At 38.9% G+C, this 27,895-nt stretch overlaps 1 protein-coding gene across 1 annotated transcript; it reads right to left on the minus strand.

The window, feature by feature from the left end:
* Window positions 1-227: 227 nt before the first annotated feature.
* Window positions 228-27,793, minus strand: CAPN6 (calpain 6). Its single transcript, XM_037060162.1, has 13 exons — window positions 27,695-27,793; window positions 20,469-20,648; window positions 9,521-9,652; window positions 8,319-8,527; window positions 7,635-7,827; window positions 6,878-7,071; window positions 6,545-6,622; window positions 6,251-6,437; window positions 4,469-4,591; window positions 4,087-4,289; window positions 3,396-3,517; window positions 2,896-3,032; window positions 228-1,878 (listed from the first exon to the last, which is right to left on the minus strand). The coding sequence occupies exons 2-13, from the start codon at window positions 20,631-20,633 to the stop codon at window positions 1,696-1,698; spliced, it is 1,926 nt and encodes a 641-aa protein (XP_036916057.1). The 5' UTR covers window positions 20,634-20,648; window positions 27,695-27,793; the 3' UTR covers window positions 228-1,695.
* Between the last annotated feature and the right edge of the window lie 102 nt (window positions 27,794-27,895).

Here is a 27,895-nt window from a genome sequence, read left to right on the forward strand (position 1 = left end):
AAGAGGGACCTCTCTCCATTCTCCCAATTATATCCCCTCTTCCAACCTGGACGAAGGAGTGTACCATCAGAATGCAGTCAATGGCTCTGCATTCATCAGACTTGTACCTGGAGTCAGGTTGCAAAAAGTATCACCATCCTTACTTCTAGTGCCTCTGAAAGAAGTCACAATAAGGGGACACTCTTGCCATCTCTTCTTCACCATCAAATCAAGTCAAAACTGGTAAATGTATTGAATGTGAATTTTATTGTAGTTTGGATTATGCAAGGCAGTGTGGTAAAGGCACTGCAGAAGTAACACAGGCTGAAAAACATCATAGGAAATGAGCAAGCTAAAAATTACCCCACAAAATATTTTTCAATGAATGCGTGCTGGACTAGACTAGGTACCACAACTATGATCCTTTTTTTATCATTGCAGAAGCATTGAAATATTTTTGGAGGTGAGGATTTGGGGGGCTAAGAAAGGTTTCATTGAGGAGGTGGCATTTATGCTGGGCCTTAAAGGAGGAGTAGAATGTAGATAGATGAGATGGGGGGAAGAACATTTCAGAACAACTGACCCCAGAGAAAATTCTGTAGAAATACTGAAAAAATAAAAGGGCAAACGAACACCCCCAGGGAGTGAGGCTTCTCAGCTGAGAAAAATACCTGAGGGTCCTAGGCTTGGATCAAAGTCTCAAGGTCTCAGGTGGGGTCTTCAGTACCAATGATCAAATATTAGGAGGCATAAGACAACGGGATTGTTTGTCAACCTAGCAGCAGCAGGAGGTTTCACATTGCAGTTAGGGGCCTAAAACTGGCTGTATTATGCCTGGATGGATTTTATTATCCTTTCAGGGTGTGTGGCAATTATTCATTCTTCCTCTTGCCCACTGACTGCCTGAACCATAGTTGTTGTGCAACCACATACGTGTGTGTGAGTGTAGGTGTGTGTGGATGGGTAGGCAACTGAGGTTTTGTCTCCCATTGCAGTTTCTTCCACTTTTCTCCTTGTGGCACACAGCTGGCTTCCATTGAGCTGGAGCTCAGGCTCTTCCCATTTACTAGGCTTCAATAAACTCCAGCTCTTGATTAAGCACCTAAGAAGCTTCCTCAACATGAAGGTAAAACCTACTGTGGGGGATGACTTAGGTTATGGCAGAACTACACTTTCTGGAGGTGGTGATGATGATGGTGGTGATGGTAGTGGTGGTGGTGGTACCAAGGACTGGGGACTTATAAGCAGGTTTTGGTTGCTGAATAAAATGCTGCTGGGTCATTTGTAGTATTCACTCAGGAGCTAGGATATCAGGCTAGACCAGCTTGGCCATGATCACCCCATCTCCTTCTTCAACATGCTCTTATAGAACAGATACATTGGATACCTGACATCAGTGAAGACATCTACAGGGTAGCCAGGCTGTTGTTCTGCTTGAATCTCACCCCCGGAAGCTCCAGAGTTTTCTTGGCAAATGTCTTTATGATCTCTGGTTGACTGTCACCTCCCCCTGTCCAGCTGCTGGAGGTATATAGGTTATGTGGCTGGCTACTGATGCTACTTGGATTGGGAGGTATTGGGGAACTTATCAGAAGAAAGGAAAAGTTAATTACTATTAATTTCTTTCTTTCAAAAGATTATGAATCTGAGATAAAATATGGCACTGGCAGAAAATAAAAGGATGGAAAGCTGCCAGGGTTTTCTGGAGCTGCAGATTTAGATCCCAGTAAGGTCATCACTGGAAATAACCTTAAGGCTGATGTGGCCTTGCTTGACTTTGGCGGTTGGACCACCCTTCTTACGCAGGTACAGAGACTTTAGATCACGGCAGTCACTGGGGTCAGCATCCAGAGTAACCTGTCCCAAGAACTGATCACAGAATTTTCGGCTGTTCCACACCTGAAGAGACAAGTTGAGAGAGTGAAGGTGAGCAACTGTCTGTGAGATTGGACGTTTCCCAATGGCATCTAGAACCTAATACTGAGCTTGAAAAGGTTTGTTAAGCCCTTATTATATGAAATGTTAAAGGGACTTATCTAAGAAAAAGAAGATAAAAAATATGAACATTGAAAGGACAGCAAACTCACAGTTATTAACAACCACACCTAAAACAAAAGCAAATTAAGAGGACAGCTAGATCAGGAGTGGAACCAGAGAAATGAAGATGACATGGAGGGTTAGCAACAGGGGAGTGGGAGGAGAAGAAGGGGGGAGAAGGTACAGAGAATAAGTAGCATAAATGGTAGGTAGAAAATAGACAGGGGGGAGGGCAGGAATACTATGGGAAATACAGAATCTAAAGAACTTGTGACACATGGACATGAATGAAAGGGGGAATGGTGGGGGAGGGGTGTGCAGGGTGGAGGGGAGTGAAGGGGGGAATGGGACAACTGTAATGGCATAATCAATAAAATGTATTTTAAAAAACAATAGATGATCTCTCCTGTTAGGCTGAGGGAAGATTTCTCAAATAGTGATGAAAACCCAGAAAGCAGAGCTAAAGATCATCAACCTTGATTTATGAGATGGTTACCTAAACACAGGTGGTCAGAAGCATTAAGTGAGAAGTACTACCAAACTAGCAGTCCATCTTGATGCATCAGAATCAAGGTTATCTGAACTGGCATTTGTTTCCCTCATGGAATTTTATAGTACAAGTGTTAAAATGTGTACCTGTGAGCATGAGGGCTTCTGCCAACAATAAAATAAATGGAAAAGAAGCCATTTAGGATGGGGATTAATAATAAGTAAGTCAATGTCTGTGCCTGGTAGGAAGTGTCTTTGAGTATGATACAAATAAACAAAAAAAAACAGCTTAATCCTTTCTTTATATACTATATATATGCAAAGCACTTGGGATAATCAACTATCTGGTACTAAATATGAGCCACTCTGGTTTCCTAGTCACATTCTTACCTGCACTATAATAGGAATGTCAGTGGTCCTTCGGTAGAAAATGGCCTGTGTGTCAAAAATGGCATGAACAGTATTCTTTTGGACAGGAGAACGGACTTCTTCTTTTCCACACTTGATGACCAAATAGGGGTTCACAGCTGGATCAAAGTGACATTTGTTTTTAAGACAATTATTAAAGTTCACTTTTTAGATAGTCAAGAAACAATCTCACTAAATCTATTCTGGGACTTTGACCATAATAGTAGGGTACCAGAATGATTTACAACTTTTATTCCTGACTCCCTAGTCTTTTCTACATTTTATAAAGGAATATAAAAATGAATATTATATAGGCTTTGCTCAAAGAATTTTACATTCCATTTTGCTCTGGTTGAGAGCATAGCAAAATGTTCTAGACTAACAATACCACTGAAGAGAATCGTTTGTGACCATCTTTTCTAATCACACATGCAAAAAATTAAAGTAAATTTTGCTTTCCCAGATACCCTTGCAGTTCTTACTTTCATTGGCATACTTCTTCTCCAGGCCCTCAGCACTGTGAACAGTTATCTGGGTAACTACCTTTGGGTAGCCACGAGCCAGGTTCCAGCAAGACATCTTGGGCATGTCCAGAGTCAGTTCCCTGGAATATCAAAAGGAAAATGTGTTGTTGATGATGAATGCCCTTTGATGAGGAGATAGGCTTCAAAAGCAGACATTGTTGCTAAAAAGCATGACACACTGAGTGACCTAGCCCATTCCTCCTCACACATGGCTTACATTTGGTGACTATGTTTCCCTTTCCCCTTGCTTTAAGGACCAGCAGATTAAGATCAAAGAAGGTGGGGTTGGGGTGAAAGATAGGTTTGGTGACCCAGCACTCAAAACATAATAGAGGAACAGTGAGGAGGGTCAGCTATCTAAGAGGAGAGAGTGTCATCCAGAGAACAGAAGATAAAATATAAGTGGAAAATCTTAGGCTATAGGTCTGTCACCCTTAAAAGGCAGGTCAGAGCTTTCAAGCTCAGATCCCCCACTGGAGAATTTCTTATAACCCCACTTTAAAAAATATTTCTACCACTATAATATCATTTAACTAAAATTATGAAAAAGTTGTCCCTTTGAGTACTACATACAGGGAGAGAGAGGGAAGGGGGAATTGGAGGCAAAACAGAGAATTGGAGTTTGCAGGGCTGGCCAAGGAAACTGAACCTGAGCTGCACAGGCACTTGAGAGAAGATTCTCAGGAGAAATTCACTGGTGCGGCCATGCTGAAACATGGTTGGGATGAGCACATAGTTGCCTTTCTTCAGGTACTTGCTCAGAAACACGGTACGGGTGTCAATATAGGTGGAAGTTCCAGCACGTTCCTGGATGTACAGGTGGTGAAGGCGGAATTTGCGGTTCATCTCCACCTGGAAATAAAGCCAAATAAAGTGCTCCACTCCATTCAAGTCATAGTTTTTTTGTTGGAAGATACTAGGCCCTCTGCTTTCTTTATCTCTGTATGTTTCTTAATTATGCTAGTCCCAAGCCATCCTAATTTTTTATTCCATTTACCACCATTCTCCCTTCTCCAAATGCCCATTCTTACCTTGAAGAGCTCAAAACCAATGATGTAATTGTCAGGTCTTCCCATGCGGCGGTACGTACGCAGGTCTTTCTGTTGCAGTGACATAATGACCTTGTGCCCATCCTCAGGCACAGTGAAGATGTACTAAGGGAAAAAGGCCAGTAAGGAACTTGGTTAGCACTTCCATTTCAGATAAGCCACTTCAAATTTCATGGAAGAAAACTTCACTTTGGAAAGTAGAAATGGGTTATTTTCTGGGCTTTCCCATTGACCACAATATGAGGCCTTGGATAATTCATTTACTTGATAGGTGTAGATCATGATACTTGATTTTCCCTATGGCATTCAGTATGTATTGAAAGAGATACCTTCATGCCTAGACCTTTGATAGCAATGAAAAGATGCTTTGTTTTAGTAAGTTCTTCGTAAAATCGTGGGTGTTTTTGTTTTTATTACTGCCCTCTTGCTTTTAAAAGCTGTACACAGGAAAATTATAGAACATTTAAAGGCAGAAATTATTCTTGTTTAACTTAATCTGACAGTATAGCATCACCCTATGCTAACCTCCTATTGCCTTCCCAGATGTGTGGCTTCTGAAAGAGCTGGATCAACTTCCTTGAGAATTGATGTTTGCTATCATTGTTTTAGGAAAGTTGCAAACTTGTGCTACTGGAGAATCATGGTGTCACTGGGAAGTATAACTAAAAAGACATCAGATTTCTCTCTTGCTCTTTCTCTAATTATTTTTCTTTTCCCCCTACCCATTCTCCTTCCCTGCTTCCCTTCTGCTCTCCCTCTCTGTAGCAAGAAAGAAATGGAGAACAGATGTAGAACCATTGGCTTTCAAGACCCCCAAAGGCCAATCATAACACTTAACAGTGAAGCCCTAAGTGCCATTTCCTCAGCTTGGTATATGTGCCTGATACTTAAAACATTTCCAGTGTTGTAAATGGAGGTATAGGGAGGTAGTAATAGGACCTTTCTTTTCTTTAGGAATAATTAAAATAAAAGGGGTGGATAAAATAAGAGTTAAGTAAATTAGGCCACTACCCATTGTATCCTTCAAAATGCCTGCCAATGAGGTCCATGCAAAGAAAATACACACCCATGTAAGGCTGCAACACAGTCAAAATTCTTGTTTCCTGTGGATTAGCTCATCAGTACATTTGGGGATAAAACCATCAAGGTTGTTATAGATTCAAGCTTTAGCTGTTTGGATTATCTTTGCTTTGAGTTGTTCCTAGTCTTGAACCCTAATATGTCACCTGGAAGGGCATTGTAATGGGAGATAGATGAGATGAGGTCATTGGTATGGTAGCTATTCAAATCTTGAGGGAAATGACCTGGTTCTAAATTAGAAAAGAGAAGCATAATGATGGGGTTCAAAAGAATAACCTGCATGAGAAAGAGAATACATGTAGTAAATGTGCACCCAAGAGAAGAGTTGGGCAGGAAAACATGAAAATATATTGAGAAAGTTTCTGGGAGAAGATCCCTTCTCTCCAATGTGGGACCATCAGAAGGAAGTGGTGGTGGTGGGGTGTCAAAGAGACATACTCAGCAATATAGCCAGGAGAGAGGTATCCAGAGGAGAGAGCTCAAATTTATAATGTTGTACATCCCTACCGAGACACAGTCTATCATGCTTTACCAGCATCTTGGACAACCTCTAGACATCTTGGTTGATAAATATTGCACAATAGCTACAAGTGGAACAATTAATGTCAAAGAAATAATCTGAGGTGAGCTTGGGTTCCTATTGCCTTCATAACTTGAAGGCAAACGTAAAGAATTGATACAAACCTGAGGATTCTGGAGGAAGGTATTACGGTTGTTATAACAGCCTCCTGAACGGTTCATCAGGGGATCATCATCCACCGTCCAGCATCCAACTACCGATTCTAGCTCCTTACGGCCAAAAATGGGGTTGTTCACATTGCGGCAGACATTCAGTTCATGAAAGTTGTGACAAAAGTCCTCCAGGCTCATCCTGAATGGAATGAGTACAGGAAAAAAAATGAAGATGGTTCTTAATACCTGCCCCTTTAGTTGCATGTAGAAGCCACAATCCCCTTAGCACAGAGTACTTCTCCTCACCAAAACTCTCCATCATCAGACATAACAAGTTCCAGGTTTTTGCGATCTGCTGCAGTCAGTTGCTGCCACTCTTCAGAACTTAAAACAAATGAACAAAAAAGGGATAAGCCCTTATGTTTGCCATTGACTTGCTACAGTAAGCAATATGCCTAAGAAATAGAATGCATGAAGATTGGACCTACTTTATCTCACCTCTGGCTGAATCAAAGATCCCATGTTTAAAAAGAGCCTACAAATGTCACAGTATTAACAGCCCACTAGCAGTTTGGAGGAATGGATTTGGGAGATCTATAAGGCTTTGGAGATGTAGTAGTCAAATGGAATGACACTCACATTTCACTCCAGGGACCACTCCATTCCTGTCTTCCCAAGGGATTCCGCAGGCGAATCATATATAGTCTCTCAGTACTGAAAACTTCCACAAGTCTCTCTCCAAGACAGATCTTCCGAATATCAGTCATAGTGTAGGTATGACCCTTCAGTAGACCCCAATCAGTTTCAACTTCTTGTTCCTCCTGATTGGGAGACTGAGAGAAAAGAAAGATATGTAAGAGCACAAGAATTGGGACACCCAAAGCCATGTCTTCTTCCTTGATTTGTTTATATTCATATGGTTGATGCAAGTTCTCCCTATACAGATAGAAATTTAATCCATACCTAAATTGGCACAGAGCAAGAAAAGGAGCAGATAAAGAGTTTAATATAACAATTCACTTAAACAATCCAGATTCAAATTACCCACAGTACTACATTCATATGAACAGTATTAAAATTCGGTGCAGCTGGTTTACTCCTTGAGCAAAAAAGCTATAACCTCAACATCCAGAAACAGACACAGATGGGATGATTTAGCAGAGGCCATTTACATCAACTCAAATACTGGGTTGGTTCCCAGCAGGATGACTGGGACAAAAGGATAAATAGTTAAAGCTCCTCAGTCTGTGCCAAGGATCAATGTATATTGTTAGCATTCTGAGTTCCAAAATGGCTTTTCATGAATCTCCAGAGTAAAGGTAATATTCCCTACTAAATTTTGTAGTCTCCTCTGTCAGAAATGGGATAAGAGTAGTTGTTTTTGGTGAATACAAACCTCAATGGAGCAACAGATCAAACCTCCTTTGGTAAATGTTTTGTACAGTTCTCTGAACAGCTTGTACTTCTCCTCAACAAGCTCTGTGTATCTTCCCTTCTGCATGTCAATAGTTTCAGACAGTGTGCCAGTGAAGTCCACAATGACATCAGTGGTGGTCAAACCATCAAGGGCTTCATAACAGCCAAGCAGCCTGGGAACAAATATACAAGGTTATCTTTGTAATTTTTTTTTTCCAGGTTAAGGACATGTTGTCCCAAGAATTAGAACAGTCCCCTTCCATGTTGACTTTACCATCTGGTTTTTCTCTAGGTATGACATGACAGTTACTTTGATCTTGTAGTCAGACATTTCTAGGCTTAGGCTATGTATGTCAAGAACAGTCCATGCAGAAACTTCTTTCTACAGGAAAATGCTAGACAAGAGGAAAATTGGAGGTCATAACACCATGTAATTTGCAGATTAGCAACAGGAGGGGACACCTAGGAGCAGATGAGGGTTAATAGAAACCAGAACAGCTGAGTTCTCTATAATCTAGGATTTCTTAGGGACATTCTGTGGTCCAAAGCAATGTCTTGTATCTGACTTGGATCTTACTCGATTTAAACTAAGGGGAAAAAATGAAGTCCCATGAAAATATGTGGCCTTCCTTTCCTCATGCATTAGTCAACCCCCACTCCTTACTTCGCATAAGCTTTTTCCAACAGAGCATTCCAAAACTCATTCATGGAGGTGGAGAAAGAGAAAACCAGATCTCCATTGATGGTGGGTAGCAAGTCATCAATCACCACCTCAGTCCATTCTCCAAAATGCCAGAAACGGAAGCGAAATATCCCAGCATATTTATCTAGTTTTCGAGGGTCCCAGTCCTGTTCCTTATGGTTGGGAATTGTCTGGAAATACAAGAATATTCACTCAACTATCATTTACTGGACTACATCCAAATAGTGAGATTACAGTTGACTTCCAGTGTGGCCAACAGGAAGCCCACTCAATACACCTGGTTTGGATCTAGATTGGTAAGTCCTAGATAGGGCATTTTCTTCCACAACTATTGCTTTCCCCATTCAGTTTTACTGAGGACAATATTACCGTGTCTGTCCTGAATACATAGAGAATGACTGGGGGCCTCCAGTTAGGGGTTAAATTATTTCCCACAGATAATCTATAAACCGGATCATAAGAAACTGTGTATATAAACATATTCATGGTTGTATGTTTAACCACATAACCAAGGCATTTTGAAAATTAAATTTAGTCAAAATGCAAGACCTCCCGTGGTTTCAGTTTCTAAAAGTCCATCCTAGAGATTTCATGTACATTGTATAGAATATAGATTTAATTCACAACTTGAGTAAAATCTACATTTCTATACAATTACCCATTAATCTACTAAAATTATTTTTCTGAAGAAAATGCTCTTTGTCCCAAATCAAGACCTTATTGCCCTGAACTCTAAATGCCCCCCAAAATTGTGCTCTTAATAATTTATTAGAACTTTTTCAAAGATCTACTTTCATCTTTGTCACATTTTAGTTATTCCTGGCCCCTACTAGCTTTATATCCCAGTAGGTACAGAGAATAAAATTACTCAGAGCTATTCGGTCAAAGCACTGCAAGTGACAAAAGATCAATCAATATGTGATAAAGCTTATAAATTAAAATATTAATCATATATTCTGATTGAAAACATGAGTGTTTACTGTAAAATCCTTTCAACTTTCTGTATTTGTAAAAAATCTCATAATAAAATAGAAGAGAGTTACCTGGTTAATACCGACTTCAAGAAGTAGACAACCTAGAAGGTTATGAGCTGACTTTTTCTGAAATTATTGAGAAAGACAAGAAGTTCGAAACTGAGTGAGGTACCATAGGAGATGCAATACCTTTGTCCAGTGAGATTCCTGAACAGCCAAACAGGAGAATGCAGGGACCATTGGCTTGTGCCCCAGTCTTCCTTGGATCAACTGGTGGTTGCTGATGTTGCCCACAATCAGACGGGGGTCATCACAGATGTCCTGTGTATATAAAAAATTGATTTAAGAGTCTGTGAAGTATTTCCAAAGAGTCAATGTGAGCTCATCTAAGAAGGATAGAAGAGGTGGGGGTCAAAGGACACCCCCAGGTGAAATAAAAGGGAAGTTTGGGGCCTATGAGGAAAACCACAAAGCAGTAGGTCATCTCCACAGGAAAAGGATAATGTGGGGAAGTGGCAGAAGAAATGGAAGAAAAGGGTGCAATGAAACAGGATGAGATGTGCTGGTCAGGGCTTTCAGACATAGCTATCACTGGGGTTTGGAAGAATTTTCAGCACAGCAGTGAGCTTTTAAAGAGGAGAACTAGGGATTAGCACACTATATTCTGATCCTATTTGTCAAAATGAGATTTTCTGAAACCCTCATGCTTAGAAAGGTAACTAAATTTGAGATAAGGCCTGGTGGAAGTAAACATAAATGCTTCTCCCTCTCTAGGAAAATTATTTGGGAAACCTTTTTCATGAAGGTCTTTCCTAACATAAAGCAAAGGCAACAGTGGTCTCTATGGCAACTAGATTTTTCTACTTCTTTGGATAAATATAGATGGCAGCAGCACTGGTAGCAAGTAGTAATACATCACTCGCGGGAGCATTTCAATAGACACTCTTTCCTCAAAATGGATGCTCTAAGGGAAGCTGTACAGAGTGGGGGCAGTGTATGTTTGGAGTGTACATGTGTGTCTTTCCCAACGTATTATTAGTAGTGTCATTCCAACTGCAAGTAGGAAAATAAGACCCAAATAATATACTTACAATAAAACATGATGAAGACACAGTGGAGACATTTTCAAAGAATAACCAGTGCCTAGAGAATGGACTCCCAAAGTTTCCCTGGTGAGTAGATTGAATAGCAGTTGCAATGCTCAAGTTGAAACCTTAGGAGCCACTGGAGTTAGGCATTTAGGGAGGGATATGAAGACATCATGGGTAGAGAGACAAGCATGGCCAAAGGTATAGCCACATACATGACAAAATGTAATTGAATACATGATTGTGTGATTTAGAATATCAGCACTTGCATAGTTAAAAGGCAGGAAATACCAATGAAGTTTAGAATAGAGGGAGAAAACTTCCTGGAGGAGGCCATTGGCCAGTACCTTATCATTCTGTTTACTCAGCAGAAACAAATCCTAGCTTCAAATGGAAAGAAAATCTAGACATACGTTTACTTAAAATTATTAAAGAGAGACAGCTATATTTTTCTGGTTCTCGAACTTCTTTTTTAAATGGACATAATTCTCCTTGATTAAGAGTCTGGTCTACAGAATGAAACATCCCATCTATTCTTTAAAAGTCAAAATAACCCTGGAAAGGAAAAAGCATTCTGGATAGAGACAAGTCCAAATTGAAGATTAATTGAGCATTCTTCTGCCAAAAGGAGAGGGTTAGGTGGGTTGTCAGCTTTGAGGTTTCTTTTCTTTTTTAAATGTATGTCTGGTGCCTCATCATTATTTATGTGCCTTAGGAAAGACTTCAACCTTACTAAAATTTTTTTGTGGGTTGGGAGCTGCATGTTTTGTCATTTACTAAACATAAAACAGGTATGTGGGATGGACTAGATCCTTTTCTTGTATTGTTTCTTTGTCCTTTCTGAGATGGAAGTAAACACAGTTTTTCCTTCCTGGGTCAGGTGTTACCATTTTATTTTGCAAAGATGTAAATATATACAATGATTTCTTGGACTTAGATGATGCATACAATAGTTTCTTAGGATGGAAAAACAATATAGTGAACACTGCTGTGTGTAAAAGTGTGTTTTAGATCATTAAGGAAAATTATTTTCTGGTTTTATGTGGAGTTATTAGTAGTTTGGCTAATGTTACAGTGTCTTTGATTTATACAAAGGTTTTCATTTCATAGCAGGAATCTAGGCTCAGCCTACATTTTTGGCATATCAACTTCTATCCAAGATGTAGAGTCACACATGTGAAGAAAAAGACATGTAAAGTCAAACTGAGGACCTAGGGTAATTAATCTCTTGTCAACCTAAGTGCATGTGTGTGTGTGTGTGTGTGTGTGTGTAAAGGTGTGTAAAGGTGTGTGTGTAAAGTTAACTATAATCATGGATGAATATATATTTGGGCAAAAACCTGCCTTACTTTCTATTTCTCTCTATAAACTGGCCCATGCCCTAGTTTTACTTCACCATTTTTATACATGGAAAATGCCTATTTAACTGTGGTTTTTAAAACATTATAAGTTAACAGTCTACAGACTGTCAAAGTTGCAAAAAATTTTGGAGACTATTTAGTCAACCTGTTTATTTTACAAATGAGGATGGGCAGCAACTTGCCCTTTGATAATCCAGCTAGTTAGTAGACCTAGCATTTAAGTTTTAGGTTCTTCAAAACCATATACAATTAGAGAAAGGACCTCAAGACCTCAACTGGTCCATCCTTTTGCCTTTAGGTAATATTGTGCAACTTTTCAGGGACAGAGATGAGATTACCTCTCAGTTATCCATCCCTTTGTTTTATGCCTCTTTGCTTAACACTTAGAAAGCTCTCCACCATTATAAAAGACTTGCTTGAATCATGTCTTAGCTTTTGGTTCCAGGCTCCTCCGTAGAAAGGTTTAATTTGCTCAATTTAATACAACAAATATGAACCAATCTATTCTGTATTTCACAACCATGATGTGAAACTTGGAAGCAAATCTTTTAAGCCATATTTTCTACTTCTTTAAGAAGTGAAAAACTTGAAATCAGCTAAGGAGATAAAAAGAGTGAAGGCTTATGAGCCAGTGCAAATCTAAAAGTGGTAGGGAGTGGAGTTGGGAGAGAGGTCACACCTCACATAGTCACATATTTGGGTGGCTTGGAAGAGAGAGAAGATTGTTCAGCTCCTAATGGGTCCCAGCTGTGTTGGCACAGTTAATGTGCCAATCCTCAAACTGGGGTTTTTCTTTTTCAAGACAAAAAAGTTCTTAGGGGGAAACACACACAAGTAGGAAGTCAAGCACTAAAAGTAAAGCCAGGAATGGCCCCTGCTTATCCCCATGCTTGAGCCAAAGCCTTCCAAAGAAAGCAGCTTGTCTAGGAAATATGTTCTCTTAGCTGAGAATTAAGATACTTTCCCATTGTCCTCACCTCATCTCCTTTATCAGATACCTCTGGAAGAGAGAAGGAGGCAGGCAATTACAATTCTTGGGGCCCTGTACATGTCACTCTCTGTGGCTCCCTTTGCACCTACCACACCCACATCTCTAAAATTTTTAACACATGTAAAATTTAATGACAGTAAACATTGATGTCCAGAGTAAGTCTCAAGGACCATATTAAAATGAAAGGATTCCTAGAAAGCCAGAAGAGTGGAGATATTTTTTAAAGTGTTCTGTGCACAGTCCAGCAGTACTGGAGGGATGGTGGATGGTGGTGTGGATACTTACAAGTGAGATTAGCCCTTCAGTGGGAATATTAGGACTAAGTTCAGGGCTCTAGGTAGTCCCAGAAGATTCAGGGTTGCCATTCAGGACCTGTGGGCTTTGTGAACTAGTCCAGGTTGCCATTATCCTATCCTTGGGATATTGAACCATCTCTAGATAGGATACTGAAAAATGAACCTGGGCACAGGAGCCAGTGTTGAACCAGCCTCTCAAGGAGTCCATTTCACCTGCTGAGGAGTTCTGCTTCTGCATGAAGATATCATCATCAGTAAAACATTCTCTTCCTTCCTAGCTCTTCCAAGGAAAATTAAATATGGAGCCCAGGAATAAGGTCTTAAGCCCAACTTCTACTTCCAATTTATACAACCAAGCCACAACATAATATCTTTTTATTTGAATCTTCAAACTTTTGTTAGGAGACTTCAGGTATAAATTACAAATTGCTTTATTGGAAAGAATTTATATATTCATGCAATATTCATTCAATGTGCACAAAGGATCTTATTGAGATGGTGCAATTGTTCTAAAACTGGATTGTGATAATATTTACAAAGATCTGTAAATTTACTAAAAAACAATGCATTATATACCTAAAATATAAATTTTATAGTATATAAATTGCATTTTGATAAAGCTGTAAAATATTTTTAAAGCAGAATTTAAAATAAATGTAGAATAAATGGAAAGAGTATGGATTTATTCAACTGCCTTCAAGTGTGTCAACAGTGAAAAATACTTAAGACTACTGGGAGGGCATAATCTATGGGAAGAAAATGAAATTCATGAACAGTTGAGGCCAAAACTACTTTGCAGAGGTGTCACATTCATCTGGGTGCTGGCAATTCCCATTAGCACAAAGACAGAAGTGTTTCATCCTTTATCATTCCTTCACATGCAATCTATCACCAACGCTGGTGTCCTGTATTTCTAACGTCTCCCCTCATCAACCTTTTCCGTCCATTCCTATCCTCTTTGCTTTAATCCAGAACCTTACTACCCTCCTCCCATCCAGTGTAGTGAAATGGCCCCTGGAGAAGGTATTACCTAGTGGAAGACATGAGCAAGAGCAATGGTAGTCAAAGCTGAGCTCAAAATTGACCCGAACTGACAGAAGATCTTGTGCAAGTGCCCTTGTTTCTCCCACAGCTAGCTGTGCAAATACCCATGAGGCTTTGCTCAATTTTAGTTTGAGATTAGATGTGTCTTTCTCTAAGACACTATTTTAACAGTATGAGCCATTCAGGAAAAAAAGCCAGAGAGTAGCTGGTGGGAGCTGAAGAAGAGATTTTCCATGGGAATGTGGTGGCCAGATTTCAGCATAAAAATTTTACCTGCAGTCTTATTATCACACTGTAACTCAATTAAAACTCAGCTATTAAAATTTACTAAGACTTTATATGTCAAGGACCTAGGAAGATAGGAAATTCCAGGAGTATATGTTTCAGGCCATATACCTGTACACTCAGTAAGCTATGATAGTGGCTAGTGTCATGGGCCACTGGGGGAATTAAGAAAAAATATTTTCCTCTGGAGGGTATGGGTGTTAAATAATTGCAAAATACTCTGTCTATCTAAAGTGGCTCCTTAGTAAATAGCAAGGAAGCAGCAAGTGGGAATAAGGGGAACTCAATACGTCCTAGGCTGATGGGGCTTGACTAGTTGACTAGTGTTGGTTAGTTCAATTAGCAGTCGTGATTATAGGCACAGGTGCTTATAAGGGCAGAGGCTTTTCAACACAGGAGAGGAAAGAGACGGAAAATATTAGGTTGATTATGCTTCTCCCATTTTAGAAACTTTCAAATAGGCCTGGATGAGTATGAGGCTATGTGGCATGCAAAGGAATAAGAAGTATGTAAGCTTCTATGCAGACCAAGATTTCAACCTTGCCAATGAGGGGGGTGAAGACAATGACCCATCTTGTCTTCCTGAGCCAATTCATAGAGGCCCAGGGCTGTCTCTTGGCTTTCCTGATGGGAAACCAGAGAACTTTGACGTTGTTTTTGACCACAGGCTTGGCCTCTACACTGACTGAAAAGGAATCCAAAGCTCTTTGAGGAGATTCAGATGTTGGTCCAGAAACTTGTATTTCCTCTACTCCCCACAAGAGGTCCCCTCTCCAACCACTTCAATCCACAGTGATCTTTCTTTTTTCAGAACCTTACATGATTTATTATTTATATGCTTGAAAATAGCATTTTTATATCAGCATTAATTTATTATTTAACTCCCATCCAAGTATTAACCAAGCCTGACCCTGCTTAGCCTCCGAGATCAGACGAATAGGGCGGGTTCAGGGTGGTATGGCTGTAGACTAATTTACTATTTAACTCATTGATAGCTCAATATCTACCTCTTCAACTGCAATGAAAGAGCCTCACCCCAGGCCATGTCTGTATCTTGTACAGAAGCTGGCATAGAGTAGGTACTCAATAAATGTTTTCAAAGTGCTTCTCCCTTTGGGTTTAATTAAGACTAAGCTCACTGCATCCTTTCAAAAAGGAAAATATGGATCAATTTATGATTTACAAAATCAGGACAGTGGATAGAACTGATTGGAGAACTATGTGTTTTAACAAAAGAGACACATACAACTCTATTTTCCTAAAATATCAGCATGGTAGAAACTAATGTGGGCTTTGCAGTCAAAAGTGGGTTCAAATCCTAGCATGTTAACAATCTGATCCTGGACAAATTCTTATCTCCCTGAGGCCCAATTTTCTCATGCACAAAATGGACATAGTATCTACCTTTATTTTGCAAGTGAAGAAAAATGATATCAAAGTGATTTTTAGATACATATCTTTCTAAGTCATGGCAGATTAAGATGAAATGAAAATATGTACAGGAAACTCCAAACACAATATCTGGGCCCATAGTAAGCATGCCATAAATGCTTACTCTTTCTCTGCCCATCCCCATGCACCCTCTCTTTATGACATTCCCTCACTGTTGAAAAGGAATTGCTTGCTTCAAAGGGAAGATGGACTATTGCCACAGTTACTAATTTTTTTCTTCCCTGCTAATCCACCTACTATTCAATCCACAGAATTTGGAATATGAAGGCAAAGCACAAAGGACTGAGCCAAGGCAAAGGAAGGATGTGTCAAAAGACTGGCCAGTGCAGGAAGCACCATCGGCTTGATTCACATCCGAGGAATGGCTTAATGTTGGCTCACAATTTTGCTATCCATTGCATCTCCTCCCACCTCCTGTAGGAATCATTCATTCCTCCAGTCAGCAATTATCAATCATTCCTCCTTTCTTCTACAACTTCAACCTCTTCTGCTTTATTGTTTACTGTTCTATTCATTTACCCTAAAAACATCCCTCAATTTCCTGCTTCTTTTTCAGGTACTTATGCCCTACTAATCTCCTTCCTTTTATATTCAAGCATTATAAAAGAATGGTGCCACTCATTATCACCATCCATTCATAAGAGTGGCTCCAGACAATATAGCTCTATTTTCTTCATGCATTTCTAGAAAAAAATCTTGCCTCTTTGCATACTCAATTAGTGACTAATGAGTGAATTCTACTCACATTTCCCAGATTTTATTGCAGGTCAGTGATATGCAGGACACACATAAAGTCAGGAGGAATGTAATATTCATTCAGGTGGAGAGACTTCTCCAGGTCTAATACTTTCAATGGCTATCATACTTTATGGGCAAAAACTGAGACATTGACCTAGAGGTTATTATGTTCAGTGAAATAGATTAGTCAGAGAAAGTTAAATACCATATGATCTCACTTGTATATGGAATCCAAAGAGCATAATAAATGAACAAACAAAATTGAAACAGACCTATAGAAATAGAAAGCAGATTAGTGGTTACCAGAGAAGAGAAAGGTTGGGGGAATGGGAGAGAAAGATGGAAGAATTAAGAAGTACAAATTTGTAGTCACAAAATAGTGATGGGGATATGAAGTAAAGTATAGCAAATATGATCAATAATATTATGATAACTATGTATGGTTCCAGGTGGGTACTGGAATTATCAAGGGGAACTCTATGTAAAGTATACAATTGTCTAACCATTAAGTATAGACCTGAAACCAATATGAAATAATATTTAAAGTAAACTTTCATTAAAAAATGAAAAGCAAATTTAAAAAGAAGACTTATTATTTAATTTTTTATTGTTGTTCAAGTATAGTTGTCTCCATTTTTACCCCATGTCCTCCCACCCCACCTAGCCCTTCTGGCTTTGTCCATGTGTCCTCTATATATATTCTTTGATAGCCCTTCCCCTGTTTTCCCCCATTATCCCTCTCCACCCTCTGATTACTGTCAGTTTATTCTTTATTTAAGTACCTCTGGTTATATTTTATTTTTATTTATTTATTTTTATTGTATTTTTTGTATCTTTTCCATTATCATTTGTCCCCCATATTTGTTTTTTAACTGATTGATTTAATCTTTATTGTATTTTCCCCATTGCCATTTAGTCCCCTTATACCCCCTTGTTTGTTTTTTTAAAATATATTTTATTGATTATGCTATTACACTTGTCCCATTCTCCCCCTTATTCCCCTTCACCCTGCAACCCATCCCACCCACATTCCCCTCCCCCTTAGTTCATGTTCATGAGTTGTACACATAAGTTATTTACATTTCCTACACTATTCTTAAGTGTTCCCTATTTTGTACCTACCATTTATGCTTATTCTCTGTATCTTTCCCCCATTGTCACCCCCCTGCTTCTAGCTGATAATCCTCCGTGAGATCTTCATTTCTGTGATTCTGTTCCTGTTCTGGTTGTTTGTTTAGTTTTTTTTTTATGTTTGGTTTGGTTATGGATAGTTGTGAGTTTGTTGTCATTTTACTATTCATAATTTTGATCTTCTTTTTCTTAGATAAGTCTGTTTAACATTACGTATAATAAAGACTTGGTGATGATGAACTCCTTTAACTTGACCTTAACTAGGAAACACTTTATCTGCCCTTCCATTCTAAATGATAGCTTTGCTGGATAGAATAATCTTAGATATAGGTCCTTGCCTTTCATGACTTTCAATACCTGTTTCCAGCCCCTTCTTGCCTGTAAGGTTTCTTTTGAGAAATCAGCTGATAATCTTATGGGAACTCCTTTGTAGGTAACTGTCTCCTTTTCCCTCTCTGCTTTTAAGATTCTCTCCATCTCTTTAATCTTGACTAATGTAATTACAATGTGCCTTTAATGTGTGCTTCCTTGTGTCCAACTTCTTTGGGACTCTCTGAGCTTCCTAGGTTTCCTGGAAGTCTATTTTCTTTGCTATATTAGGGAAGTTTTCCTTTATTATTTTTTCAAATAAGTGAGACTTCTGGCCAAGATGGAGGTGTAGGTAGATACACTGTGCCTCCTCACACAAACAAAAGAAGGACAACAACAAATTTAAAAACAAAAAGCAACCAGAACTGCCAGAAAATTAAACTGTATGGAATTCTGACAACCAAAGAGTTAAAGAAGAAACATTCATCTAAACAGGTAGAAGGGGCAGAGAGGACTCATGGCAAGGTGGCAGCTGGAGGATCAGGGCACGAGGCAGAGTCTAGCTGAGTGGGCAGTCCCACATTCAAGTGCACATAAACCAAGAGGAACAACTGGGGAGCCAGACAGATTGAACAACCCAGGGTTCCACTGCAGGAAAATAAAACCTCAAAACTTGTGACTGAAAAAATCTGGGCAGTTGTGGCAGCAGGAGAAACTCCCAGCCTCACAGGACAATTCATTGGAGTGACAAAGGGAGTTCTAGAACAGAACATACACAAACCCCCCACCCAGAAATCAGGACCAGAAGGACACAATTTGTTTGTGGGTAGCAGGGGAATTGACTGAAAGCCAGCCAAGAGCTCAACAAGTGGCATTTTTCTCTTGGACCCCTTCCCTACATACAGCACCACATTGCAGCAATGTGGGTTGCCCTGCCCTGGTGAGTATCTAAGGCTCTGCCCCTTACTACATAACAGGTGTGCCAAGAGAAAAACAATGGCCCAAATGAAAAAAACAGATCAAGGCTCCAGAAAAAATACAACTAAGTGATAAAGAGATAGCCAACCTACCAGGTACAGAGTTCAAAACACTGGTCATCAGGATGCTTGCAGAAATGGTTGAGTATGGTTGCAAAATAGAGGAAAAAGTGAAGGCTATGCAAAGTGAAATAAAGGAAAATATACAGGGACTCAACAGAAAAGGAAAGGAAACTGGGACTCAAATCAACAGCTTGGACCAGAAGGAAGAAATACACATTTCTTCCTTCATTCCAGAACAGAATGAAGAAAGAAGAATTCAAAAAAAAAATGAGGAGAGGCTTAGAAACTTTCAGGACAACTTTAAACATTCCAACATTCGAATCATAGGGGTGCCATAAATAGAATAGGAAGAGCAGGAAAGTGAAAGCTTATTTGAAAAAATATACCCCCTTATTTGAATTGCACAGAAAACAAGAGCCTTAGTGTGACCAATATATCTTAGTACCTCCTGGTGGCAACCTACATAAACTGAAGTTGCTCTTTTAAGAATTCTTTTTAGGAGTTTATGCTAAACTAAAAAGTGATAGCTTACTCATTGAAGAAGGCAGACCTTAAGTACCTAACTGAGGTAGTTCCATAATAGTGCCCCAAAAGGTATGTCATTAAATAGAATCAGAAAATCTTCAGAATATTTTGAAGGTTCAAGAATTTCCATTTTATAACAGTCCTCTGTAGTCTATATACCTGGTCATACACTTTGGGAAGGAACCCTGGTAGTATATCCTTCTATCCAGTTATACCCTTTAGATAGAGCAAGGTTATCATTTGTTCTCCAGATTCCATCATCCTATCATTTTATGTACTAAGCTTCCTCTTGTGAAGGGGTAAAAAGACATGCTTTGGTGACAACATACAAATGTTCCACAAAGAACCACAGTAACCATTATAGGTGGTGAAAGACCTGCAGTCCTACTTGAATCTTACTTTGCTAATTGTGGGAGGATATGGGTGATGGTATCCAAAAAGCAGCAAATAAGCCTCCCTCACCCAATGCGACTTCACCTTTTCCCTATAGAGTTTATTTCATTTATTCCCAGCATATAAAGAACTTTCCTCCTTCCTGGTCTGAGATTATCATGAAGTCATTGTGATAGAAAAGTCAGTAAAGAATGTAGTTTTTTGAGTCACCATTTTTACCCAAATAAACTTCCAGAGAAGACAAACATGGTATATTTCTTTTTTGTTCTTTTAAAATTACAAAATCTGATAAAATTTAGCTAAAATTCAAGATTCCTCAAGCTATAGCCAGCCAAAAACACAGATTATTGAAACCTCCCATTTTAAAGCTGTCTCCTAATTTGGTCTATATGCAATGGGCTGTGTGAGAGGAATAAAGAGTGGACCAAGAAGTTACAATGAAAGAGATAAAAAAGGGAGAAAGAAATTGAAAAAAGAAACTTACCTGGGGACGTTTCCATACCACCTTTCCAGGAAGCAGTCTGTTGTAGAAAAGTGAATCATTCTCAGGCAAAAAGGTTGGATCGCAGAAAAGTACACCATTTTTGATGCATTCCTGTTTCAGTTCCTGATACTTCTGGTTTTTGAAGAGCTTCAGAGGAGGACCCATGGTGTTGAACTACGTCTAGAATGAGAAAAATTGTTGGTATTAGAGTGTTTTAAAGATGACCTGAGATTAGACAAATGATAATCATTCTAGTGACTTATCCCTGAAGCTAGGCACTTTAAGTATGGCTTTAATGGAAAAGTCACCATTTTCAGGGTGGAGGGATGGAAGGTCCAGGCTTTGCAACCAATTATTTTGGGACTTTGGGTGAGGCACCTAAAACATTCTTGAGCCTCAGTTTTTTTATCTGACAAACAAGAAAATATGTGCCTTAATAATGTTATTGGAAAAATAGATAATAAATGTTAAGATTGCTAGTTAAACATGAGTCACTTATAAATTAAAGGGCAATCTTCCATTTTATACTTTCAGGGAAAAAATTGGTTTACTACATTCAGAATGAGTTGGTACCCTGAAGCAACGCCTTTCATTTTTAACAAGCCCTTTTACACAGATCCTTTTCTCTTTTATCATTAAAGAGCTTTGCATTTTTATTAGTGGCCAGAAAGGCTAATGCAAGAAACAGAGCTCAGAGCAGATGGCCTCCAAAGACCAGGAAAGACAGAAAGATTTTATGTCTTCCTTCTTCAAAGTATAATGTGCAATAATTCACCCTTGATAAAATACAGACTCTGAAATTCAATTACACTGATTTGGTAGACTATAGATTCTTATCCCATGGCAATACACTGCTGCTTTCTTTTCTAAAAAAAATATCTCACATGACTAAATAAAAAATTAATATAGTGGCTCTTCAGGCAATGTATATCAGAGTGCCTCACACTCAAATGCCCCTAATAACTGGTTTTTATGAGGATAATTTGAAAGGCAAATTTGACTTTAAATAGTCTTGGGGTGATAATAAGTTTTTAATCTATCACTTGATCACAAAGATAGATTTGTAATGACTAATTATCTTCTCTTGACTTTCAATGGTAGATAATAGCAGGTTGTGAAATTTACATGGCACCAATTATTTCAAATATATATTTTAAGAACAACTGTGTCTATATTCTATGTTCATATGAGGGTTGAAAATAAAAAAATTTAAGGTCAGAGTATCTGCTAAAAAATGGACAACATATGAAAAAAAAGACTAATTATCACTTAAAAGTATGTGTAGGTAACACAGCTCAAAAGTCGGTTAATAAAGTGGCAGTTGATATTTTATAAAAAGTGTAATATAGTCCTAGCCCATGTGATTGCTGGTTTGATTCCCAGTCAGGGCACATGTTTGGGTTGCAGGTTCATCCCCAGTCTGGGCACCAGCAAATGAGATTCCCGGCCTTGTTTTAAATTTATTTATTTTATTTTTTTATTGTTGTTCTAATACAGTTGTCTCATTCATTCCCCACCTGTTTTTCTCTCTACCCCATTCTGGTGTTAATGGTATGATCCCTGGTCCCTTCATGGATTCCCAGTCTGGGTGCATATGAAGGCAACCAATTAATCCTTCTCTCACATTGAAGTTTCTGTCTCTCACTTCCTCTCTTTTTTCTTCTCTCTCCAAAAGAGAAAGTGAAAAATATCCTTGGGTGAGCATAAAAAAAGAAAGAAAAAGTGTAATATAATCAGACCTGTCTACTATCTTATTTCATGTCCTTTCAGTATTATATTGAAATGTCTTACTGGTAAAGAAGTCTCACCATTTGAAAATCATAGAAATATGTTATTTTAATGTTCTTTGTAACTTATGATATACAAATATATAAACATGCTTACCATTTTTCTGAATCCAAGGAATAAGAAGCTAAAAATAACCACAATTTTTCATAGACCTATATATCAACATTTGTTTTTTCAAAGTGAAGGCTATGGGACACTGCAAAATACTGAAATGCCTTCAGTTATCAGATTCAAGTCTGGTCTTATGTTTAAAAATTGAAGTGCATTTTATTGTACTTGAAGTCATGGATGGTACCAGTAATAATTTTCCATTAAGCAGTATCAGAGCCAATCTGAAGGTTTATGCAGGCTCCTTTGTGGAGCCTTTTATAAATGAACCCCAGTTTTTGCATCTGCCCAAATTTAAAACAAACACTACTGTGCCTCTTGCTTTCCCCGGAAAGTTTTGGTGGATTGCCAGAGGCTGAGGACTATAAATGGGGAATAGTCTGAGACAATTAGAATTTTTAGTTTGCCAGAACTTTCTAGTCCCTAATCATTTTTGATAAATGAGTATTTCCTATTCTTGGGAAGGCCCTCTGCCCCACCAGTCTTCCTTGCTACTCAGTCGATGGTTAGGCAAGCAGGAGCCTGCAAAGGGGACCCCTGTAATAAAAAGAAGACCTATCTAGAGACTAAAGCAGTATCCATTGCAAAAAGAAAATCAGGTTTGATTTTAAGAACCAGTGTGATCCCAGGAGGCTCTTTCAGAGGCAGGATGCACAGCTGGTATTAATAGGTCAAGTCTTTAGACCTGCATTTTGTGGGCTCACAGTAAATAAGGAATAGCAGCCATCAACCTAAACTTGACAGATTTTCATTAGAGTACAACTGCAGTCCAATGCCCTATTCAACTTGCAGGAGTAGAATTGACCTCATTCTGACTAGTTATTAGGACAACTATGTTCCATTTGCTGTGACCTTTGGTTTCTTTGTGCCTCAATTTTCACATTGGGAGAGTGGGGTTATCTGTCCTGTCCTCTACACAGTGACTATAACTAATAAGATGGTTAGTATAAAAGTATTTTGAATAACTAGAAAGGGCTCCATAGATGCAAGATGTACACTATAAACAATCCCATTGCCTGGCGCAGAGCTGGGCACACAACCATTGTTTAGGAAATAATTGTTGAATGGATGAATGTATTATGTAGAAAATTCATGTTTATATGGCAAGTCATTGTTTGAAATATACATTTAAGTTCATAATCTCTTCATGGAAGTCAAGTTTAGTACATATTATTTGTCCCTTCTTTTTGTGTCTATATAAATGGCAGCTTAGAGGAAGGGCAACTAGAACTTGCAGAACCAGCACAAACCTGGGTCTGTGTAATGTCTCAGCTTAAAGCTGTGGAATGTTCAGCTTTCCATCACACCATACTGCTTCTTCTGGTCACTACCTTTTTTGAAAAAGAAATTTCTTTTTCAGCTCAAATAAAGAAAATTCTCCAAAGCAAACATAATAGCTAACTTTGTGGTATCCTGCCTAGAATTAATTGACATGGTGAAAATGTAAAAAGTTCTTTCTTTCCATGGTTTGATGATCATGGGAGAATCCAAACATTTTATTTCTGAGGGTTCATTAACTAACCATCAGAAAACTTTTACAAACCCAGAAATTTGTAAGTTGAGTTTGCATAAGCAACTTGCTCTGTCAGAGAGTAGGAGAGTGAAGAAGGGTATGTCCCTTTTTTGCTATCTTGCTGCACTTAACTATGAAGGAGAGAGAACCTTTAGGTTAATAACCACATATTAAGAAACTCAGTAAATAGAGTCAAGTCTAGGAACTTATGCTTATCAACTGAAAAGAGCCTTTACCTACCAAGTAGCTAGCAAAGCGAACATGCATATCTAAGGAGAGAAACATTTTTTTTTTCCTGAGACGAGTATCATGGGTGGTGAGTTGTGGGGTTTACACTGCAATAATGGTCTTCAGCAATACTATTAGAATTTTGGACCCATTTCCTATAGGAAAAATGCAAGGAAGGAAGAAGGCCAAGTGGATCAAGGCAAGTAGAGAGGGAGGATATGGAGTATGGGAAGTTGAGAATTTCCAGAGGAAGTTGAAGGAGCCTGCCACATAGAGCACAAGGCTGCAGTTGGGAGGGGAAGCTTCTGTACTCACTGGACTGGAAAGCTTGGGGAGCTGGGCAAATCCTTAAGAAGAAAATCATTTGTTTTTTACCTGTGGGTTAGTTTTAGAGTAGGAACCAGATTTTGCTCTAAAAAATGAAATCTAACTCAGTTTATTAAAGAGAATTATTAACTGATAGAGGAAACCCAGTCTGTGGTTTACATACTTCTGTTGATTTGGATCTGTAAGAGAGGGCATTATAGGTGGAGATAGGGAAAGAGCATGGCTTGTGGCATATTGTCCCTGACTAGTTTCTCCTTTTCTCCAGTTTTGCCCTAGTGCTGTACTTGGGACAAAATTGGATGTAAAACATTTAGGAGTTTTATTGATTGACTGATTGATTCTTTCATTTTTAGAGAAAGCAGAAGAGACAGAGAAAGAGAGGGAGAGAAATATCAATGTGTGGTTGCCTCTCATGTACTCCCAATGGGGGACCTGGCTTGCAACCCAGACATGTGCCTTGACTGGGAATCAAACCAGCAAGCCTTTGGTTCACAGTCTGGCATTCAATCCACTGAGCCACATTAGCCAGGGTGCAATTGGGAGTTTTTGAAGAGCAAACTGAATGCAGAAGACCTAACTCTGTCTTGGTACAAAGTAGGAGTCACTTTAGCTACAATCAACAGTTCTTCTCACATCTGGGAGTGGTGCATTGCGAATAATGGAGCTTGGAGAGGGAAAAGTGAAAACAATTCAGCATCTACATGTTACACAGAGAATAGAATTTCTATGTCTACACAGGCAGAGTCCTAGCCCACATCTATGGGCAAGCAACTACCAAAAGACAAATAGTTGTTCAGATTAAAATTGTTAGCCAGATATTCTGGGATCTGAAAGGGATCATAAAAGTCCTCTTATCCAGTCTTATGTAGGACACATCAAATTTACCCAAAGAAAAGACTCTGTTCAAAGACAAAGGAAAAAAGAGTACACAATTATTTTACAAATTCTATTGTTGAAGAATTCTATCAGTAAATAAAAACAAATTCAGAATAAACCCCCCTCACAGGTAATCCAGGAGATCCAGTATCAAGTCTCAAATATTGCCATTTGGTATAATTAACATCTGTGTCCCTCAGTTCCCCATAAGCACAATGGGAATATGATAGTTGCCTCATGCACCTTGTGGTGTTATTGGAGGGAATCTAATGAAATTAAATGTATGAAAATGCTTATTAACTGTTAAGGATAACCCATGTAAGATAGTAGTATTAGGAAGCATTCTTTTTTATAAAACTAAATCCTTTTTTCAGTCCTCAGTAGGAAATGAGGAGATTTGATCACAAGGCTTTAAATAAGATCCTCAAGGCCATTTAAATGACCAACATAGCCCTGGCTGGTGTAGCTCAGTGGATTGAGCACGGGCCTGCGAACCAAAGGATGGCAGTTCCATTCCCAGTCAGGGCACATGCCTGGGTTGCAGGCCAGTTCCTGGTGGTAGGGGACGCATGAGAGGCAACCATACATTGATATTTCTCTCCCTCTCTCCTTCCCTTCCCCTTTAAAGATAAATAAATTAAATCTTTAAAAAAATTTTTAAAAGTAAAAGACCAACATAAAATTGCTCACCTACCATTCAATACCTCCTCTCTTTTCTACCTTTCCTTTTTGGATGACTTGCTCTCCACTACTTGTCTTATCCCTCTTAAATAAATAAACTCATCCTGTAAGTCTAATTTTATAACCTTGTGAGAATCTATTCCCAATTTCTATAGCATTATGCTAGAAGAACTTTTAGAAATCACTTGACCCAAATCCTTGCTTTTACAAGAAGGTGAAGGGACTTGCTCAAGGTTACATAGTTAATGACAGAGCTGGCACTAAAATCAGGACCTCCTGAAAATTTTACCATAATTTTAAAGAGTTGGAGGTAAGTGTACAAATACAAATCCTCAAGACATTACTCTGGTAAATTCTTATTGTCCTCTTCTTATAAGAATGCACTTTGGAGTTTTGTTTTTGAATTTCAAGCTATCAGAAAGTGAGATGATTTCAAATCAAGGCTAATCAAAGAAACCTGTTTGGGGGCCACAGAGGGACTTTTTCTGCTTTTAATTTAGGAACCAAAACATACAAATTATGCACAAAGCATGTTTTTTAACTTATTCCTGACTACACAAGTGTGTTTAGACTTGCTCCAGTCTGCTAGGGACTCTAAGGATAAATAAAGAATGCTATTTAAATACAAATTATTCACACAGACACACACAAATGTGCACTCACATGGACATGCACACATATATGCATACAAATTACCAGAGGAATGAAAGGGTTAATTAGCAGCCCCCCCAAGAATCTTTCTTAAAAATTCTTTTAGACTATAAAATGTCCTTAATTTCACAGCAAAAATTTTTAAATGAGGAATTAGCCAAAGTTCAATAAAACATCAGTACAAATCAGGATGCTTTATCCTGGAGCTGGAAGTGACTGTCAGGACCGCAAAATTTGTTTAATTTTCCTATGTGCTTTTCACCAAACTTCAAGATCCAAATCTTCAGAGCCAATTTCCAACCGTAATGCTCCCATACTTTTTCTTCCCTCCACCCCACCCACTGAAGCCCCTAGAACATCAGTGGCAGTGTTGTGGGTAGATGGGGTGGGGAGGGTAGAACCACAACTGCAAATCAAAATTTAAACCAAGTTAAGAATTAGAGAAGAACAAAACCAGTCCAGCCAGGGGCTGAAAATAAAATAAGTCAAGATCAACATGTCACCAAGGCAGGGGGACTCCTATCTGTGCAAACAGGGCAGCTTCTGCTGCCACTCCCTCCTATGCAACAGTGCACAGCCCATGCACACCACTTCCAGGGCTTTAAGCTTTTTGTACAGTATGGTTCCAAGATTTTGTCTGCATTTCAGTAATTTGCCTACAGCTCTTGGTCAGCAGGAGCCAGAATTAATCCTTGACAGTCAGCCTGGGTTTTTCCTCTCACTTTCCTAAGGAAGCCTTATCCTTTCTTACAGGGCATTCCTGGGAACAGAAGACAAAAAAAAAACCCCAAAACACAGCTATCACCAGAACGATTTTATTGCCAGACAGCCACAATCACCCTCCACACACCCAAAAACAACCAATTAAAAATTCCATTCGTTTGGAAGTTTCCAAATTGCTATTACACACGGGCATTCAATCCAGACAAACCATAAAATTATAGCTGTGGATTTTGATTATTTATAAAGTTCAAGTTTCTTCACTTCTCTTATACACCAAGTTGTCCCACAAATAAAATCCCCGGATAAGTTTGCGAATGCCCTTTCTACTCACCTGAGTTATCCCAGTTGCTGCTGCTTCTGCTGCTCTTGGCCAGGTAACTTCTACAAAGTCTGTTCAGTCAGTGTGGCTGAACAAAGATTCTGGCTTTCTTAACCTGAAAACTATTTGGGCTGTACCAAGCTCTGCTCACAGGGGGAGGTGATTTGCAGAAACTTCAGGAGACTTTGCCCCGCCTAGCAGTCAGAAACTGAT

Source organism: Sturnira hondurensis, unplaced genomic scaffold (genome assembly GCF_014824575.4).
Source record: "Sturnira hondurensis isolate 20B ecotype Veracruz unplaced genomic scaffold, ASM1482457v3 Scaffold0011391, whole genome shotgun sequence".
NCBI classification, from domain to species: domain Eukaryota; kingdom Metazoa; phylum Chordata; class Mammalia; order Chiroptera; family Phyllostomidae; genus Sturnira; species Sturnira hondurensis.

Excerpts from the sequence above, each read along its gene's own strand:
- CAPN6 (XM_037060162.1), bottom strand. The coding sequence starts at position 20,633 with ATGGGTCCTCCTCTGAAGCTCTTCAAAAACCAGAAGTATCAGGAACTG. Across the intron at positions 9,653-20,468 it reads TGGTATGGAAACGTCCCCAG|GACATCTGTGATGACCCCCG; the intron begins GTAAGTTTCTTT and ends TTATATACACAG. Across the intron at positions 6,623-6,877 it reads AGTGGTCCCTGGAGTGAAAT|TTCTGAAGAGTGGCAGCAAC; the intron begins GTGAGTGTCATT and ends ATTTGTTTTAAG.